General features: G+C 34.9%; 2 protein-coding genes across 3 annotated transcripts; both read left to right on the forward strand.

Annotated features, from left to right (window-relative positions):
- The first annotated feature begins 1,943 nt into the window (after positions 1–1,943).
- On the forward strand, positions 1,944–13,472 carry LOC122030000 (dihydroorotate dehydrogenase (quinone), mitochondrial-like). Of its 2 annotated transcripts, none has more exons than XR_006125279.1 (11): positions 1,944–2,208; positions 3,917–3,999; positions 5,832–6,155; positions 6,311–6,566; positions 8,891–8,971; positions 9,046–9,153; positions 9,233–9,262; positions 11,672–11,793; positions 11,949–11,986; positions 12,076–12,175; positions 12,966–13,008. XR_006125279.1 is itself a non-coding variant. In XM_042589158.1 (11 exons), exons 1-11 carry the CDS (start codon positions 2,068–2,070, stop codon positions 13,038–13,040), a joined length of 1,374 nt encoding a protein of 457 aa, XP_042445092.1. In that variant the 5' UTR covers positions 1,944–2,067; the 3' UTR covers positions 13,041–13,472. The 2 variants fall into 2 exon arrangements, 1 of the variants encoding a protein (XP_042445092.1); XM_042589158.1 differs by having other exon boundaries at positions 11,672–11,809; positions 12,966–13,472.
- Positions 13,473–14,092: 620 nt separating this feature from the next.
- Positions 14,093–21,395, forward strand: LOC122030015 (E3 ubiquitin-protein ligase HAKAI homolog). The gene is made up of 3 exons (XM_042589170.1): positions 14,093–14,435; positions 19,232–19,290; positions 20,095–21,395. Exons 1-3 carry the CDS (start codon positions 14,169–14,171, stop codon positions 21,080–21,082), a joined length of 1,314 nt encoding a protein of 437 aa, XP_042445104.1. The 5' UTR covers positions 14,093–14,168; the 3' UTR covers positions 21,083–21,395.
- Positions 21,396–21,766: the final 371 nt, after the last annotated feature.

A 21,766-nucleotide genomic window follows, 5' to 3' on the forward strand; every position in this document is an offset into this window, starting at 1 on the left:
GTTTTAATTTGTTGATTAAAACTTGTCTAATTTATTTCTTTTGATGTGGCCGGCCAATATTGTTTTAATTGGAAATTTTATTTTATTTTTCTCAATTAAATCATGTCAAGGAAATTAAAGAAATTTTATTGTAATTAAATTTTCTAATTTGCCTAGGCGAAGGAATATAAAAGAAGGGGTGGGGGTGCCTTCATCAGTGACAACCTCTATTATTTCTCTCCCTCTTTTGTTCCTTGGTGTGGCTGGCCATCATCATCCTCTCCCTCTCTTCCTCTTGTGGTGGCTGAACCTCTCTCTCCCCTTGGAGCTCTTGTGGTGGCCGGATACTACTTGGAGAAGAAGAAGAAGAATGAGAGAAAGCTAGCATCTCTTGGAGTTTGGTTGGTGTTTTGATCTTCTTCCTTGGTGAAGCTTCCTTATTGTGGCCGAACCTAGCTTGGAGGAGAAGAAGGTGGTTGGTGGTTTCTCATCTCGGAAGATCGTTGCCCACACAACGTCCGAGGTTAGAAGAGGAATACGGTAGAAGATCAAGAGGTCTTTCTAGAAGGTATAACTAGTAGTTTTTGCTTTTCCGCATCATACTAGTTATTTATGGAAATAATACCAAATACAAGAGGCTTACGTTCTAGTATTTCGAATATGTTTTTCGGAGTTGTGTTCTTTTGTTTTATTTTTCCTTGTGATTTGATTGTTCTTTTCGGTTAACCTAAAGTTATTTTAGGAAATTAAATATTAGATTTCTATAAAAGGTTTTGTCTAGTCGGTGGTTGTTGCTCCCATATCCAAGAAGGCCATGTGCCTCGCCACGTCAGTACTGGGAACCAATTATGGAAATTAATATTTAATGGAATTAATAACTTAAGGTGATTTGGGTCGAACGTGTTAAGTTCCGCAGGAGATCCAAGTCAAAACCTAAAAGAACAAATAGATTAAGTTTTGGATCAAACGTGTTAAGTTCCGCAGGCGATCCAAAATTTAATTTAAAAGAACACATGGTAGCTAGGAAAAGGTTCAAACCTTTGTACAAAATTTTTGTACAGTGGAACCTCTAGGCTTTCCGAGTAGCAGCCAACAGAAGGAACCTCTAATGGGATAAAATTTATCCCGACTTCACCGCGCCTTATTTGCGAACTAGTCAAATTTTATCTGTGGAGGGCGTCTTCAAGCCATGGAAGACGCCTTCCATGAACAGTACTGAGGTGCCTTCCATAGCTATGGAGGGCGCCCTCGGGTACTATTCACCCGAAGGCAGCTCTACTTTCTTGTTTGCTTTCTTGTCCTGCAACAAATATGTTAGTTCAAATACCCTGCAAGACAAGTGTTAGCATAAATATAATAAATAAAGTAATTAGTTCCTGTCCTTCCAAGATCAAGAATTAGTCAAGATCTCAGTATAGGGATCTCAAATGGACATAAATTGGACTGACGCCTACTGTTCCTCAACTGGGACGCATTCTCACAGTCACTCTCCTCCAGTGACTTATCTTCGCTTACCGTTTGCCAGACATCCGGTCAGCTCCGTCGATCAGTCTGGACTTCGTGCCAGTTATCTGGTCAACCCGTCGACCTAGCTGGACTTCATGTCAGTTGTTCGGTCGACCCGTCGACTTGGCTGGACTTCGTGCCAGCTATCCAGTCGGCCTGTCGACTTAGCTGGGTTTCGCACTAACTATCCGGTCGACCCGTCGACCTAATTAAATTTCTCCTACACACTCAATAAAAATATTAGATAATAATAAAACTAATTTAATCTATTTTATCATTTATCAAAATTTAAATTAAATTGTTATTACTAATCACCAACAATAATGACAGTGCTAACAACTATAGACTGTCTTAAAGGAACACAAATGAATTCTGGTCATGAACTTATAACGGGTGCTTGAACCGGTCCGATCTAAAAGCCCCCGTTTCCAAGGTTCGGCGGGTTCGCTCATTAATTATAAACCTTTCGCCGCTTTTGGTCCATCGACACAGATCCAACAGGGGAAAGCTCGATTCGGGCTTTCTTCGCGTCTCCGAGTGCGGTATTCCCTCCACTGCAGCGTCTTCTGGCGTCGTCAATACATGGCGGCTAGGTTTTGGAGGAGCCCCGCTAGGAATGAGTTGCTCAATAAGTTCAAGTTCGCGGATGGCAGCGCGACGAGGCGACTCAGCACAGCTCATGGCGCCGCTGGCGGCCCGAAGCCAGCACACTTGTCGAAGAAGGTATGACGGGTTTCTTTACGCTCCCAAGCATTTTGACTAACTGGTGGCGTGATTCCTTGTTTCACGTGGATTGCTGAGATGAATGCACAGGATTTATGTTTTTTTGAACCATTGTTAGATGTCGGTTTTCTATTTTTGACCTTGCCTTCTTGAATGCTTTCACTTTGTAGTGTACGTGCAGATGTGGAGATTATAGGTCAAATGACTTTTAACTTTCTTTTGAAGCGATTGGAGACCAATAAAAGTATAGAACTGATATTCCTTGGAAGTTTGGAAGAGTTTAGAAGATTGTGTAGTTGACCGTCCATCTTATTCAGTAAAAACTAATTTTAAGAAAATCATAAATGTTATTAAGAAATTCTTTAATACAAATGGGTTGAACTATAGCTGATTAGGTTACGGTAAAACAAAATTTTCTAGATACTTTGAGAAAGAGTGATTGGGAAAAACAAAACTTTCTGAATCAATATAGTTTGTGTTTGAAAGTTGAACTATAAATGATATTTACTCAATAATGCATGATAAAATTTATGAACAATTACTATGTTGGGTTTGAGAAAAGAAAGGAAATCCTAATAATTGTATCAGTGTTACAAAAGACTAGAATGATATATCAGTTACTATTGTTACTGTTACTAGATGCCTCTCAAATGATTTTTTGCATGTAGATTTACATCAGCTGTTAATTCTTAACTCTTTATCCTTTTACGTTGTACCATATGATATTTTCAAATTCACAATAAACCTTGATATCTTTTCTAGACTGAGGAATTTATCTTAACTCCTCATTAATGGGAGTTTAATAAAGAAGTTTGAATTATGGAGAAACTTTATAGAAATTAAATATTTTTTTAAAAAAGGTACATTTGAAATTAATTATACGAGCATTATTTTGATAATAAGAAAAAAAGAATCAAAGTATTAGTTAATTTAAATAGACATGAAATCCCTTCCAGAGTTTACATATTTGAATTCATAGTTCCAATTTTACATGTGAATCTATAATAAAATAGCACAGAGAGATCAAAGGTGATGTCAATAGTAGGGTAAAAAAATGAGTTGTTTAATTGAAGAGTAACTTTTGAAGCCTTTTGCAATCATCATATGCCCTGGTAATATTTTATTTTATTTTTTTATTGATACAAGGTATCATGCTGTATGGTCAGTGTTGATCAAATAAGAAATAACATGTACGAAAAATTAGTGTAGCAAAGATGAGAATTTTGGGATAAATGTATACACCAATAAGCGAGTGGAATAATATAAATAAAAAAATATTATTGTTTGAGAGTAGTTAAGCCTTTCTCCATTGGATACATTACATGTAGCCGATTCCAAATAATTGGCACCATGGTTGTCAAAATTAACTGATCTCATTTAGATCAACCAAGTTAGATTGGGATTAGAGAATGTCAATCTGATATTTGTTGATAAACTTAAGGATATGAACAAGAACATGGGGAAAAAAAATAAGGTTTTGAAGAATAAGTTGAAAATTAGATTGATTGGAAATTCAATGAAATTAGTTGAAAAAATCAGTGAAGTTTGAAACTATGTGATAAAGGGTATACTTTGTTTGCTAATTTGTCACATATAATTGGTTTGTATTTTAGATTGTAATTTCATAAGCACTTGATAGGTCATTGTGTCAATTTGATGTCTTCTAGATTTTCCATTACAACTTGATGATCTGATGCTATCTTTACAGGGAAGATTATTAACTGGAGCAATGATAGGTTTGGTTATAGCTGGAGGAGCTTATGTTAGTACCATAGATGAAGCCACATATTGGTACGCAGCTCAATATTATGATGAACATTAATATGTTACCAAATACAACTTTTATTTAGTTGAATATATGCCACAGCAATTGTCAATTTATCTGGGATTTGATTGTTAGTGATTTTATTTATTTCAATAGTTTGTTGATTTAGTTGTGCCTTTATGAAAAATATACAACCTAAGATATCAAATTTTTTATTTTGTTTTGTAATGCTTCCTGTATTTGTCTTCTATCAAACCAAATTTCTTTCCTTTTGATATCTGGATATGGCACATACTTGGAAGAGATATTGTGGGGTTGTTAGTTTTTCTTTCTACATATATTTTCTTGCCTTTTTTTTTTTTTGTGGATAATAGCTTTGTCTTTGAGTGACTAATCAAAGGTGAGATATAGATGGTCAATCCATGGGTATCTCATTTGCTGTACAAACATTATACAGTTAGTAAATTTTCACTTACTGATACTTGACTGAATTTGAGGTTTATATATTGTTATTAGTTAATTATAGACTGCCTGTAATATTCTGGTGCCTAAACTCAGACGTTGTCTTGACATATTAGAATGCACTTTAGTGATGTATTTCTAGTAGACTTAAATACAAGTCAAGTCATTTCTGGATATTCCTTTCAGTCTTGGACACTGAAGAAGATGAATAAGTGGAGGGTAGAGGAGAAAAGGATGATGAGGAAGAAGGGGAACCCATCACTTTACTATCATTTTCTTGTCACTATTGTTTCAATTTGTCAATCATTGCTGTATACTTATTAGTGCTAAAAATTCTTATCACGTTGTGTCAAAGGTGCCATAAGTTGGCCATGTTATTCATATTCATGTAAAAACAAATAAAATAGTATAAACAAAATTTTTTATGATAATTTTTGTCATGTAAGATCAAGTAACTTTAAATGAATTTGTATAATGTAATAGGTTTAAAAGTTCTTTTAATAAATATTTTTTGTGTGCCTACCCATTTATCGTAATAGTGTCATATCATTTTCATCTTTTCTTTTTGTGAATCATGCTTTGTGTAGAGTCAGGCTATTATATCATGGTCCAAGATTGCTAGCCATAATACTTATTACCGATCTTCACTTCAATGCTACATGTTGTAAATGTAATAACTAATCCTTATCTTCCTTCTTGTTGCTAGAGTCCATATGCGAGGGTAGTTTAGATAATGGAACATGTCCTTTTGAACTTGTTGTGATATTTTGGAAATTTCACCCTTACAATGAGTTGATTCTACTCATTGCCTTTTAGCCTGTTCAATTCATGCAATAGCAATTAATTGTTGTTCTGATATCCTCTTGTTTTTTTGCTGTTGTCTTGGTTATATTTTAGATTTTCCCCATAGCTTCTTACTTCCCTACTGCAGATTCTTCAAGAATTTGCTTATTTTTTATAATATGCAAATTTCACCATTCAGTTTTTGCTCCTTAACTTGGAATGCACTTGACATCCTTCTCCACATTGTCTACACAATTTACCCACCAAGTCCAAAACTTGTAGTGTTAGAAATGAAGTATCATTGGCTTGGTTACCTATACATTGTTGTCTCAAAGATTTTTTATTTATGGATGATGGATTTTTCTTGGTGATAATCGGTAAGTATTCCTACATGCCTATTTTATTTTTTATTTTTAATTATTTTGCTTCAATAATACAGATTTAAATCGATGGTTTTACAGAAATTTCCTGGCTTAAGTATAACAGTTTGCTTAAAATGTTCCTAATTGTGAACACTAGTGTTAAATGCACTGATTATCTTATTGTGTAGACAAGTGAATATCTTATCACATTTTAGATCTTGGTATCTCTGAATTTGAATTTGAATTTACAGTGGGTGGTTATTCAAAGCTACTAGGATTGTCAACCCTTTCTTTGCACTGCTAGATGCGGAACTTGCTCATCGTCTTGCAGTGTCTGCTGCTGCTCATGGTTTTGTTCCTCGTGAAAAACGTCCTGATCCTGCAATATTAGGAGTTGATGTATGGGGTCGAAGGTTTACAAATCCCATTGGTTTAGCTGCTGGTTTTGATAAAAATGCAGAAGCAGTTGAAAGTTTATTAGGATTAGGGTTTGGATTTGTTGAAGTTGGCTCAGTCACCCCAATGCCACAAGATGGTAATCCCAAGCCACGTATTTTCAGATTGCCAAAGGAGGGGTAAGCATTTGTGTTGCATTTAATTGGATATTAGGTTCACATCTGTTATTTGAATTTTTGCATATACTATTTTTGGTAATTAGTTTATATTTAAGCTTTGACATCCGGGACATCTATTTGATTGTAATACAGTTTTGTACTTGTTGCTGTTGCAGTGCCATTATAAATCGCTGTGGGTTTAATAGCGAGGGGATTGTGGTGGTTGCAAAGCGTCTTGGTGCGCAGCATGGTAAGAGGAAAATGGAAGAAACTTCAAGCACTTCACCCTCATTAGGTGAAGAAGGCAAGCATGGAGGAAAAGCTGGTCCTGGCATTTTGGGTGTCAATCTTGGCAAGAACAAGACAAGTGAAGATGCAGCTTCTGATTATGTTCAAGGTGTTCATACGTTATCACAGTATGCTGACTACTTGGTATTTTCCTTATTCACTCAATTTGTTTTAAGATCAGATAATTTATTTACTTGTATTTGAATACCATGAGTTTCAAGTGATTCCTCATTTCTATTTTCATCAATTTAGTTGATATAACTTGTGTGTTGTTTGGCCACTTCATTCATACATTTACTTTTCAGCCTCACATATTTAGCTTTTATTTATAGTAATAATAACTGAACAAAAGCTAAATTATTTTTAGGGGTCTGCTAATGTTTGACCGTACAAAACCTCAATCATATATTAGTGTGACGCCCTTAATCAGAAAAAGCTTAATTATGATAGTTTGGAGAATTTCCCCCCTTGATTTGAACCAAAACCTACAAATCCGAGGGAAATATGCTGAGCTGAGGAACAGTTAAGACGACTGTACATCAAAATTCTAAAGATAAGAATTTTAATATTCTTGAGCTTCTTATTCCACTAGAAGGAGATGTTAATTACAAGATGTTAATGAAGGTATCATTTACGAGTGGATAGTTGAAATTAAGAGGAACTTTAGAATCTTGTGTGATTGTCACATGGCCTTTAAGCTAAAAGAGAATTTTATATTTATGAACAAATTGTTGCTTTGTTAGGAAATAACACATAATTATTTAATTGAGATATTACTGCTGAGACAAAACCTAACTTGATGATGGAGACGGACCAATGATGATATAATAATTATTTAATTGATTGGATATTATTATCTAGAATGTAACCTTGCACAAAGCTTTATGGCGAAATAAGCTCCGAATACTCAATCCTAAATTGTTGGAACAAAACCCAACTTGCTGATGGTGATATGTCATGAACTGTCTTCCTAGTAATATCAGATTTAATTAGGTAGATTTAACTTTTAGAAACATATAAAACAAGAGTCCTTTATGGTATGAATAATGATGTCTGTTGTATATGCTTGTTTTGGTCTAGAGGTTCTGTCCAATGCTATTGAGCAACATGAGGGATAATTACTCCTCTGGGTTGTTGGAGAGCTCGCTAATGAGAAACTCTCTGGGACAGAGTTTGAAATCTTCAAAGAGTTCATAGAGGAATTCTTTGAATGATATGAAACTGTAAGTTAGATTCATTCTTAGGAGAGTTTGATCCACTAAATGCTCATGGTTAGACAGTATAGAGTATGAATTTGGAATGTTGAGCTATCAAGGGGCTGAATGGGCACTTTTTGCTACTATTATTTCTATGGAATCACTCAAACTTGGTGTACGTCCAATCCAACTATTCTACAAAGTACCAAATAGATCGACACATATCTCACGGGAGCATTCTTAATACATAGACATTGTAGCGTCCAGAATCATCGAGTTCACACATTTAATAAGGTATTCACATTGTGGCAGTGTATGCATCAAAATTCAATATGTTGAAAATGTTCTTTCCCTAGCTGGTAGCACTAAATGGGGATAAGCAAGGACTCTGTATAAACTTGGACCATGCCCCTTAGGGTCGGATGCCAATTACAAAGTATTCACTTATCATCATGCATTAGCCGTGATTACGTTGATCAAGGCCACTAACACTGGATTTCTTAAGATCTCAATCAACTCATTCACAGCCATTGCCTAATACCTCTTAATTGAATTTCATTACCTACTCTAAGGACCAAATTAATTCCATTTAACTCTATTATAATTTTATTGATTATCAATATATTAAATCCTATTTATAGTTTTAGGCTTATCCTACTAATTAACTATTTGTCTCATTGATTGGGCATATGTATAGCAGTTTTGATTATGTGATATCCTTTTGAAGTTATATGCAAGAGAGCTATTTAATTTCTGTCATTGCTATCTATCTTTATAAAGGTTCCACTTGCTACATAAAATGCAATACCATTGCAGTCATAGACAATGGATATTTACCCAAGTCATGACTCTCTTATAAACAATACCTTTAGAGATCTCCTGGATTTTTTTTCTAGTGAATGGATATATTTCATTTGTATGTCATACTAGCTTATAAGTTTTACAGTTCTTCAGAAGTTATTCCACTTGCTACATTAAAATGCAATTCCCTTACAGTTATATAATGAATATTTTTCTGTGCCATCACTCTCTTATAAATAATACCATTAAAGGTCTTGTGGATTTATTTTAAGCTAATGGATATGTTTTTGTTTGTATGCCATTTCTCTTATAATTTACACTGTTCTACAGAAGTTATCATTTTTACTTATTTCTTTGTTTTACCTAGATATATTACTTTGAAACTAGTGTTAGGTAAAAAAGTTTAGAGTGACCTTGAATTAATTTTCTTAGTCTTAGAAAAATAGCTGCTAATCATATTTATAACATCAGGTTATAAACATTTCTTCACCCAATACTCCTGGTCTTCGCAAACTTCAGGGAAGAAAACAGCTAAAGGATCTTGTTAGAAAGGTTACAAATTTGTGACCTCTTATGTATTCATTTAGATTTGGGATTTCTCTTTGTTCATTGCTATTGGCATGTAGGTGCAAGCTGCTCGCGATGAGATGCAGTGGGCAGAGGATGGCCCACCGCCCTTAGTAGTAAAAATTGCTCCAGACTTGTCTAAAGAAGATCTCGAGGATATTGCTGCTGTAAGATCTTTAATGACAATTTTGCACCTTCATTTGCTATTACAGGTTTTCTTATGTTTTCATATTTATCTATTCTTAGGTTGCCCTTGCTCTGCACATTGATGGACTGGTACTGTCTCCTGAAGCATTGCTTTTAGTTTCATTTTAGACTGTAGTAAATTGCATTGGTGCCGTGCCTTTATCACCTATCTGTTACAGAATGTAGGTGGAACTGGGTGGGTCTAGACTTTTATGTTTATTCAATTCTTTTGCACAGTATTTTACTTATTTTTTCCCAAGTATTTGATTATGTTGTTGAAAGAATGCATGGTGATTGAGTTATTATTAATTGTGCTCCTGATTCTCTCAGGTCTGTTTGATTCTTTTAGGGCTATATTACAAATACTTTTTCCTGGTTGCCTCAATGTTAACGGGCTATGTGTTGGTCCAGCATAACCTGGGCCTGTTTTAGCCTAGATTAAAGCAACCCAGCTCTGCAAGAATGACAAGTTGGGCCATGCCAACATAAGTTGGGGAAGCTCTGCCCTAGGCCCAACATGGGCTCTAGCATGGCTGCCTTATGTCGTTCTCTACCCAGCTCAGTGGGCCCATAAGACTCTAAAGGAATTAAAATGAAAAATTATTAACATTGGGAAAATTTGGGAAGTATTTCAGGTCCAGACTAGACTTTTGCCCTATTATCAGTTGTCGATGTAGCTTTCTTGGGAAGAACCAAGACCCATATATTTCTGTTTTTTGACATACTTACCTTGTTAAGGTTGGGGTACTCATTAACCAAATGGTTCAGCAATTTCAATGCTGCCACTGCATGTCCTCAAAGTCAGATGTTGAATGTCATCTCTTGTTTTGGAAGCTATCTTTTGCATCTAAATAATTTTTGAGATCAATGCACAGTTCGATTCTTTGCATGTTGAATCTACTCCTTTCCTTGTCTAACACCTTGACTACCTGCACTGAAATAAAGCTCTAATGCTACTATGGATATATGGCATAACTTCTTCATTTAGGCACTTCTTATGTTAGAAGGTACATAAAATGCAACTGATTTATGACAATTTAAATCATCATCTACAAAAAATTTATTAGGTTGACTCACCTTTAGGAGTTATTTAAATTACATATGTCACAATGAGATATGGTGCAATAGGTCCTAAACCTAATTGAGCATTACCATATTTATTGCTGTATAAAGAGTACATATCATGCAAAAAAAATTAATTTCTGTTTCTTACTTGTACAATGTATTTTTTTTTGTCATATTTACATGATATTAAGAAATAATACAAGGCATACAAGGCAATTCTTGATATTTTAATCTAGAATGCTATACAAAATGCTCTAAGGTTACAGATATACAGAATGAATCTCACAAATTGTTACTCCAATATGTCTTTATCATCTTCTATGGTTGTAATTATGCCAACTAAATCTCTATCATTTTATATTCACTAAATAAAAAAAAAAAAAGGTAGATTCACTAAATAAAGCATAAATGAGAAATAGTTAATAAGTCACAACAACTTATTACCCGTCATTATGAAACTATGTTTATCCTTGCTATTTGGGGTTCTACCACATGAATGTTATCCCACTACGGTGAGATTTACACAAGGTAATCAATTAATTAGTATCAATATCAAATAATTATAAAAGATGACAATTGTTTTTACAATACCAATCAGGTCAGTGAATAATATTTTGTGGAAATTTATCACTCATATAAAAGTTAAAGCAGATTTTATATTTTAAATTAAATTTAGCAAAGTAAAATTCCATCAAACGAAAGTTCTCTATATTTTCTATTCATGTCAGTATGTCACAACAATATATTTTAAATCTTAATGCCTAGAATTAGAAGTATTAATATATAAAATGATAATGCTAATGACTATGAAAACACCTAACATTTAAAAGAGGACTAATTAAATTTTATGAATATAACAACATCATTATTTGAAGCATTGTCAAATGTAATAGAAATTTTTTTCTCTCAGTTATAAGATAATGCTACACTATAAATATTAGTGAAGTGAGCTTCATGGTCAATCTCAGTGATACTACTTGTAGATTGTTGTGGAATGCTGCGTTGCTGTGTTTGATGAAGGTCACCTTTTTCACTTTTATGTAGACTTTCATTTCTTTTGTGATCCATAGTACATTATATTTTAAAAAGCCAAAATAAGTAAATTCATTCTTGTCGTGGTAAAAAAGAAAAGGGCTTCTTGCTTATTCATCTGAATTTTATCTGGAAGACATCATCAGGAGCTGTCTTATTCAATATTTGCTGGAACTGTGATTCCATGCCTTTAGTTACTGAAGTATGATAGTGAAACAAATTATACTGCCCTTGTTGTGCTGCAATCTTATTTTAAGGCATGTTCATTATTCTGCAATTTGCAGAACATACTGGTCTCTCTTCAATTATTATTATTATTATTTTTTTTGTGTGTGTTTAAGTTTGGGTGGCAGTAATCATAACTATTTTCACACTTACTATTTACACACGATGCACCTCCAGATCATATCAAATACGACAGTCTCCAGGCCAGAGCCAGTAAATAGTCACCCGTTAGCAGGAGAACCTGGTGGATTAAGTGGAAAGCCACTCTTTGAGATGTCCACCAACATTCTCAAGGAAATGTATATTCTTACCCTGGTACATCCACAATTTTTTTTTTATGGATCTTGGCATCAAAAAATTGGCCCTTGATTTTCTTTTGGAACAAATTTCATATATTCGTTGTCCGATAATCTATTCTGATATTCCATTTTTTGTATTTTCCTTTTTTTTACAGGGAAAGATTCCGCTCATTGGCGTTGGGGGCATAAGCAGGTAATATGACAATCTATTTCTAAGTTAAGATGCCATTTGCTTGGTTGGAAAAATTGCTTTCTAATCTTGAGCTCTGTATTTGAATTCAGCGGTGAAGATGCGTACAAGAAGATTCGTTCTGGAGCGACACTAGTCCAGTTGTATACAGCTTTTGCTTACGGTGGACCAGCATTAATTCCAGAAATAAAGGTTTTCACTTAACCAAAGGACTTTGTGGTGCTCAAATAAAACATAAACATTAAAGTTATTTTTCTTACCTTATGAATGCTATAACTAGATAAATGTTCTTTAGGTTTTCATTCTGCAATTTCCGAATCTTATCTGCTTGTACATAGGTGCATATTCTTATCCATTTCTTAACCTAGGTTGTTGATTTTCTTGAGTGTCTTACTTTGTGAGAACCCAATTACGTATTAGTGTCTATCCATTTCCCTCATGGATGCCACCCTTGATTCGTTGTGGGGAGGCCAAAATGAGCTCCACTGTGGAACATTATTGTTCTTATTTGTCTGGGACTGATATAGGAGTCGTCGAAGTAGATTCTGACCAAAAAGACAATTATTCTCGGGAGGCCAAAATGAGCTCCACTGTGGAACATTATTGTTCTTATTTGTCTGGCACTGATGTAGGAGTCGTCGAAGTAGATTCTGACCAAAAAGACAATTATTCTCCAGTCTCAACAATCTATCCACCACCAATAGGACCTGACTAATAGGTGATAGGCATGATGTGTTGCACTCATTCTATTTTCTGTCTTAATTTCTATCAATTCAAAGTCTGATTCTAGTTATGAAATTGCCTGTTGCATTTAACTGGATGTTGCTGTTACAAACTTAGATTTGTCAGAAAGCAAATTTCTTGAAAAGCTTGATGCTATTAAGCAACTTTACAATTTTTTCTTATTATTTGGTATATAAATCTAGCCAATGCTGCATTTTCTGTTTGTGGAAATGGTATTCTGATGCAATCTTATTACCAGGCTGAACTGGCCGAGTGCTTAAAACGAGATGGTTTCAAATCTACACAAGAAGCAGTTGGTGCAGATTGTAAATGACTACCAGAATTCCTCAACTACATGATTTTCATCTTGAATGTGATTTGCAGATCTCAAACACATCCAATTCATTTTTGATCTTTTAAACCAGCAATCTTAACCTTATCTCAACCAGATTGAAGTTATTATATTGCCTCCAAAGGAATAACATCCCCTTGCTATTTGCTGTTGCTAGCACAATGTTTATATTTATGTCAGCCTGCCATGAAATTTAGCTGCCGCCCGCCGCTGCTGAGCTTTTCATAAGCAGAGGATTCAAATTTTGTAATGCTTCTTTTCACAATCATTTAGTAGGTAATAAAGAACTTATTTCTCCTTGCACTAGATCTTGACTGTCATCATTTTTATCATAATCCTATTTGTTACTTGGATTGAGTTGCCAATTGTAAGTGATGCTAGAGTTTATATATTATCATTCAGAGTCTCTTGATAGATTGATAATTTTTATACTTAGTTTTGAATAGTTTAGAGTAGTGGCTTGTTCATGATAAACATGTATTTTTTTTCTCTGAAGAAGTTGTTGATAGTTTTAAAGGATTTTATTTTATTTTTTCAAAAATATATGGATAGATTCACGGAACATTGTAAGTGTGAAAATGTAAATTTGGAAGAAATTTGAAGTAAAAAAAGTTAATGATGGCTCTTAAAACCATTAATTACTTTTAATAAAAATACATTATGTCTTTAAATGGATTTAAAATTGAAACCAAAGCATATAGATGAATTTCGAGGGCGATTAAGAGTGTAAGTTGTGAATTTAAAGTAAATTTGAGCTTTTTAAAGAGTATGCCTGACTTTTTTTAATAATAATTTAAAATTATAGTTTGTTAGAAGACCTTTTTTTATTAAAAAAAAAAGAGATGGCTCATTCAAACCTTTTATTCCACAAAAAATAAAAATATATATAATGAAAGCATAATTAACCTCTAATGAGATTTAGAAATAATTAGTAAAATATAATTGAGTACTAAAATATGAATAATTATGGGTAAATTCTCTTCGAGGTACAGATAATTATAGTAGAGATTAACGATATTAAATACACATTTAGCGTCGCATTATAATTTAGGGCATAAAAAAACTAAACTTACGCGACTGCACGAGGAAAGCCGGAGACAAGAGAACGCCATGCTTCAGATTCGGCTGAGCAAAGGATCATCGGCGGACGGCGGGAGAGGGGCGACGGAGAAGCCTCCCCCGACCTTGGATACGGTGACGGTGGCCTGCCCCGACCACCTCGAGATCGCCGACCTCCCCGTGGCGAAGAGCGTCGGCGCCGTCACCTCCTCTGCCGCCACCGTCAGGACGGTCGGACGTCGCTCCCGACGAAGCCCCGGTGATCGGGTCCACTTCTGCATCCGCTGCGACTTCCCCGTCGCCATTTATGGACGCCTGGTACGGATTCCCCTTCTCATATACTCCGTTTATTGACTATCGTAATTGCGGTCGAAAGAAGGCCGTGATAAGTCTCCTAACACAGATGATTGTTGGCCCTTTTTTGAATTTTGAGGAGGAGCATATACAGTCATGGGAGAACTCATGTGAATAATTATTTCTCTTTGAAGATTTTCAGTACATTGCTAAGATAGATTGTGAAGGCGAGAAGTTTCTTCCTTTTCATAAGTTAGGGCGTCAGCTGATTCTTCTCGATATTGCATCTCTGGTGTTGGTTTAATGCCGAGGAATATGTATTATCGTAGGCAATAATGACAACACTATGATATGTAGAGCATGACCTAGTCCTTGGGAATTAAGAACATGGTAGATATAGATGGCAAGATAAATTAGTATGCTAATAATCATAGTTCTTATTTACTTTTTATGTTCCTTTAGTCAACATAAACCTTAAATCATAATAATTTTTAATATTAGTCTCAATAAAATTGTGGTTTGGAAACCTAGTTTTACATTGGTTTTTAGTTACAACAACAACCAAGCCTTATCCCACTAGGCTCACATTGGTTTTTAGTTAACTTATTTAATTTTTTAATTAACAATTTTAAACCAAACCAAATCAAAAATTACAAGGGTGACCATGATAGCCTTTATTGAGTAAGTTGAAGGAGGGATGACTGTATCTCATATTAGTTATATACTATTAATGGCTTCTAGAGGATACCATAAGGTGTCAATTTTTGTAGACATTAATGACAATTTTTTAAAATTAGATCATGGCTTACTAGAAGATTTAAGTTGTTTTAAAATTTGGGAATAACATCTGCAACTTTTCCCCTATCTTTTGGTTTCACTGTATTTACATTTAGTTAACTGTGGCTTAAGTTGTTCTCATTGATTATGCATTCATGTAATGCTGTAAGTATTTCATTATGAAGAATGCAGAAGTGTCATGTAGTGGATACGTTGTGCTTGTGCGTGGTCTTGAGTTCCCTCTAACAAATTTAGTCCTTTCTCCATCTTTCATCACTCTCAGATTCCACTATAGGCTACAGGAGAAAGATATCTGTATCCAGGGTTCTTTCATTTGGTTTTAAATAGGTTTGATATTGGTACCAGTTTTGCTTGTGGCATGATCTTTTACTTGAGCACTTACACAGTATCAAAGCACATGGGTAAGATGGTACTACCCAACTTGAAGTTTGAGGGGTTTTATGACCCAACACATCAAGGATCACAAATTGACCCAGGTGCAACAACATGATCTCATTGACCACTTGGAGGCATTGTCATGCTACATGAGTTGAAGGCTTTGCATGTGGCCTCAACCACGTCAAATAAGCGACATCTACTCTCCATCGATGTCTAACAACAGCAATGATGTATCCAATGTCCCAAGGAAAACAACTTGACAAATAATGATCACAGATAAGATTACGACAATGTCATATTGAATTTGCCTTGCTATATTGATTCTGTATTAACTTTGGGATGACTCAAACAATGTGATCATCTCATCCATAATCATCAAACTATGGGCTAAGAAAATTGAGCCAATGTCTTTTTTATCTGATATTCTAGAGTGCATAGGGCCTTGTCAATTTGTCATCTATCGTCCCCATCTTACTTTAGAATGATTGGAAACCTCATCTACTTTTTGGCAACGAGGGCGTGACAAGTGCTTGGGCAAGTTATCTAAACTGTACTTGTTCAACATCATACTTGACTGTCAACAGTATTCAAATACGATACCCATGATTTAGGTCACTCTTTTGCTGACACCACCCAAATCTTCCAACTCTTCATAAGTGGCTTTAAGTTCGAGTAGACACAATTGGACCATCAACTCTTGTCAATGCCATAAATTTAATGGCTATATGAGCAACAGATATAGTTACATGTCAAGAACTATTCTACTCCTACTTTGGCTGCAATGCCCATGCCCTTGCGTCATTGGCCATATTTCCACCTCTTATTGGTTGTGCTTATGAGGGCTAAGATGGTAGATTTTTCACACATGGGGTCTATGTTTCTATTGTGAGGAGCAGAGCAGTTAAAAGCCAATACTTTCTAGAACATCTATGCTTGACTACCTCAATAAGAAGATGAAGTGGATAATTAACTTGAGCTTTTAGAGAAACTTGAGGTGTTGCTGCTTGCTAGTGTCAGTTCTGAAATCTGGATTCTGGAAAATCTCTGATTCTACATGCATACCATAGCAGCCACTCTCCCTCAAAGCTGCTTGACTTGGGAGGCATTGCTCATAATTTTATTGATGAGGATGCATTTTTAATTACTTAGTAGCACCCTTAAAGATGACATATAGAAATACATCAATTAACACACCACAACAAGTTATGTAAGTTATCCATGACTAATTACATGTAATAAATTGTCCTAATTAAGAAAATGAGAAATTATAAGCATTATTCTCAAAAACTGCAAGATTAATTGGTTTTTCCAGTAATTTGGCATACTCGATTCCAACTTACATCTCGCTATGTGCTTATGATTGATGCTGTTGTGCAAATATGTAACTGGTGCAGTCTCAAATGTCTCTTTTATAAGCACTAGTTGGTTGTTGGAGAAACATGATCGCCTCTCCTTCTTGCTTGCGTTCTGTTGTGCCCAACCTACATGACCTCGTTATCCCTGTGACCGTTGGCTAGTCAGTGGGAGATGTGCCTTAGCTAGTCAGTTGGTTGTATCTGTTGCTTAAACTTTCAAATGCCATCTGCAATCTCATTCAATTTTAAAGAAGTTATCACTTGCCCTCTCTGTTTTTTGTTTCCATGCAAATTTTAGGGGACGTTTGGTTTAGGGGAATAGGAGTGAGGAATGGGAATGAAAATCATTGATTGTCATTATTAATGTTTGGATTATAGGAATAGGAATACAAATAATGGAATGAATCCTTGAAATTAGGTAATAACTCATTCCCATGTACCTCCCCTTCAATGAGTCATTATCCTATTTTCATCAATCAAAATATTCCCTTATTCCAAAAATACCTTTGACCTAAAATTAAAATTTTCTCCCTTAATATTAAATATCAAAATATATTTATTTATTTTTTCTTTCATATTACTTCTCTCTCTTTGTTCTCTCTCATCATATTTTCTCTCTCATCATTTTATTACACACTTTCTCTCTCCTTAATCTCTCCTATCATACTTTATTTCCTCTTTTTTTCTCATTACACTTTCTTTCTCATCATACTTTCTCCTCAATCTCTTCCATCGTACTCTCTTCCTTCTTTTTTTTCTCATCATACTTTCTCTCTTAATATATTTTCTCTCTCCTCAATCTCTTCCATCACACTCTCTTTTCTCTTTTTTTTTTCTCATCACACTTTTGCTCTCATCACACTTTCTCTCTCCTCAATCTCTCTTGTCACACTCCCTCCTTTTTTTTCTTCAACACATTGTCTCTCTCATCATACTATCTCTCCCATCATACTTTTTATCTCCTCAATATAATCTTAATCTCTCCCATCACACTCACCGTTTTTTTTTCTCATCACACTTTCTCTCTCACCGTACTTTCTCTCTCCTCAATCTCTCTCACCCCACTCTCTCTCCTCATTTTTTTCTCATTACATTTTCTTTCTCTTCATCCTCTCCTATCATACTTTCTCTCACATCATATTTTCTCTCTCATCTTATCTCATCATGTTCTCTCCTATCACACTCTCTTTTCTCATTTTCTCTCATCACACTTTCTCTCTCTTCATTCTTTCTCATCACACTTTCTCTCTTATCATACTTTCTCTCTCATCATATTTTTCTCTCACATTCATCTTTTTCTCACATCTAATTTTTTCTCTTATTTTTCTTAAAGGGTAAAAAAGGAAATTTTGATTTATTCCGATAGAAAATATACAACTAACCAAACATTGTTTTTAAGAGAGATATCCATGCTCATACCCATTCCCATTCCACAATACAATGATTCCTATTACGATTCCTATTCCTAGGAAAGAACCAAACGCCCCCTCAGTTCTTCAAATTTTTGTAGTAGTTAGATTTTTTGGATCAATAAATCTATGATCTTCTTTTTGGTTGTGTCTATTATATGATTTTGAAGTTATTCTATAGGCCATTCATGATACTGCAAATTTAGTGGACCTACATATTGTTTACATGGGAAAGCTGAGGAGACACAACTGAATATCAATGATTACTTATCAGAAAAAGAAAACTGAATTTTTTTATATCAAAAACAATAAGAGGATATATGAACTCTTGCTAGTGCACGTTTAAGACATTGTTCTATATATTGCAAGGTCATGTATAAACTCCTTATTATTAGCCTATTTTATTGAGAAACATAGACATTCTCACTCTGAGCATAATATATCTTTGATTTGGATAATATGCAGTCATGTTACAATTAAGACGTAATAGAAATTTATCATAGTCATGTTCTTTTTGTTTAGCTATAGTAGTTAACTGGCCATTAATTGGCTTTTTGTTAAATTGCCTACTGTATCTTTCATAAATTCTGATGAGTTGATCTTATTCTACTAAGAAATCTGATGAGCTGGTTAATGTATGATGCTTTTAATATTCAAATATTCTTACCATACTAATCTATTAAAAAGGTAACTGAAAGTTGTGTTTTTACGCAAGAATTAATTTGAAATTTGTAAAGAGCTTCTAAACTTTGAATAACCTGTGTATGGCTATAGATGACTATTCGATGTATGCACAATAGGCTTAGCTTTTGTTGAACTACATCTGCTTCGTCATTTTGTTTAACAGATTCCGTTTTATAACTCTTCTAAAATGTTGCAGGTACCTTGTGAACATGTTTTTTGTCTGGCATGTGCAAGAAGTGATGCTAGCTGCTACCTGTGAGATCTCTTGATTTTTGTTCATCAACCTTGTATCTTTTCTATTCACTTTCCAATCTATTAGAACTTTTCTTCTGCGTACAACAATTAGACTGTTTGATTGTTATCATTCGATACTTTTCTTCATTGCCTGATCCTCAACCATGAATCCACAATTTATAATGTTTCTTATCGTTGGATGTGGACAGTAAATCTGAAATGACACATTGGCTGATGGTATCATAATGCATTAAAATGCTTCTGATATCGAGTGTTTTTGGCTTTTACTTTTGGCTAATCAAGTTTACTGTTGTAATTTATTCATCAACACACTTAAATGAGATTTAATTTTCTTTTGGATCTTTACCCTTGTTCCTCTTGTTTTCCTAATTAAGATAGTTTCTAAATCTTTGTTGTGCCAAACACCTTATTGCAATGGCTCACTTTTTGCAATGGTAAATATGCTAAACTAATAGGGACTTGAGAAGTGGGTCATACAGTGAACCTTCTACACAGTTATTGGTTTTGAGAGGTCTGTTAAACCTTATTATTAGATAAACGTTGAAGTCTCTATGCATATAATTCTACGTGTACCACGCACATTGGGTATAATCTGGTTGGCTTTTATAGTTTGGTCCTTCCTTTGATAAAAGGAGTTGCTTCAGTCCTAAATGAGAGAAGTCTCTTACCATAAGATAAGATTAACAAATAAATTTTTTTCTATATTTAGTACATTGCATTCTAAATATGTTTAAATTTGTGTTATTCCATGATTCTTCTACATCATAATGTTTGATGCTCTTGCTATTTTATTTTCCTTTGTAGCTGCGATGAACGTATTCAGAAGATCCAATCCATAAAATTGTTGGAGGGGATATTTATATGTGCAGCTCTTCACTGTCTCAAATCTTTTTTCAAGCAAGCGGACTTAGTGGCTCACATCCATGAAGTTCATTCTGACCTTATTCAATCCAATACCAAGAAAGAAGCAATCCACAGTCACTCATCCACAGATACTCATAAGCAATCAATAATGCAAGAGACTTCCACTGCACGTGCTCCGCCCCAGCCAGGGTTCTCGGTCGGTACAAATTATCAGCAACAGAATCATGATGAGAGAACTCATAGCCAACAGTTTAATGATTATCCATCCACAGTGGAGGTACAACATTTGAGGCTTATGCAGTCAGACAACCTTCCTCAAGGCTCTGACAAGTCAAATGCCTGGATGAATCTATCTCAAGACTTCATGTCCCAGGCTGGTCCTCAAATCCAGCAAGTCTCGAACCAATCTTTTGCGCAGAATCACGGAGTTAATCTTTTGCAACCGCCCTTGCAACCAAACTATCAATTACCTGTAAATCACAACCAGGCCATACTTCCCCCTGCAGCAGTTAGTTATCCCCTTTCCGCAGATGGGTCTCAACAATTTTACGGTATGCCCTATCAACTTCCTAACCCAGAACAACTACAGACCGGTGGGCCAGTGCAGGGATCAGCATTGGGTTTTTCACCAGCTCCTGGAGGTATTGCAACTTTTGCAGGCAATGGACCACGGCCATGGTTTACTGGTCAGATGGTTGTACCCATGGATCCTTCGGTCATACTCACTCAAGGGACTTTGCAAGGGTACACAAATCTAACTGATGCACAGAGAAACAGCCAGCTTTCAGGAGGATGGCTGCTGAATCAACCTCAAATTGGTCAGGACTCAAAGGTCCAGGGTGTTCCAGCTGTTAATAGCGACAGTAATGGTGTCTTTGCTCAGCAACTCCAGCAACCAGGATCTTTACAAATTCAACTCCACCGCTAGCTTTGCCGATGAATCAGCAGCACAAATTTCTCCAGTTTTAGCTTGGTAAATCAAGAGGGCCGAGGGTATGGTTGAATGAAGCTTTGCCAATGGTTATAAAGAATGCCTAGAGCTTGTGTCAAATAAGCTCCTTATTGCTCTGTTCCATCTCAGGCCACCCATGTAGTGGCTTCTCTAATTGTGTCGAATACTTTTTATTATTATTATTATTATTTTCAATTGTAGTTTTTTCTATTGTATAAGTTGCGACCAATTGATTTTAAATTTCTCATGAATTGTTCACAAATTTCACTTTGTGGATTATGTTATTTAGTTGTTCTCAAGAAAAATGCATTAAGGGTTCGATATGAGCAGGGCTATAAATGAATAGAATGATTCTCAATAAGAGTTATTTTACTTTTTATTTTGTATAAAAAAATCATATAAAAGAATCGAACAATTATATATATATATATATATATATATATATATATATATATATATATATATATATATAGGCGATGTTTTTGCTATGGTCATATATAGGCGATGTTTTTGCATGACCATAGCGACGCGCATACGTGTTGTTATTAGTAGAATTTCTTTGTAAAAAAATATTTCTTTTATTCTCTTTCTTCGCCTTCTATTCAAAACGACAGGCGAAGGTATTTTCTAAAATCCAAATTTTCCTCGCTCTCTCTCTCT

Source organism: Zingiber officinale, chromosome 1A, assembly GCF_018446385.1.
Source record: "Zingiber officinale cultivar Zhangliang chromosome 1A, Zo_v1.1, whole genome shotgun sequence".
NCBI lineage: Eukaryota > Viridiplantae > Streptophyta > Magnoliopsida > Zingiberales > Zingiberaceae > Zingiber > Zingiber officinale.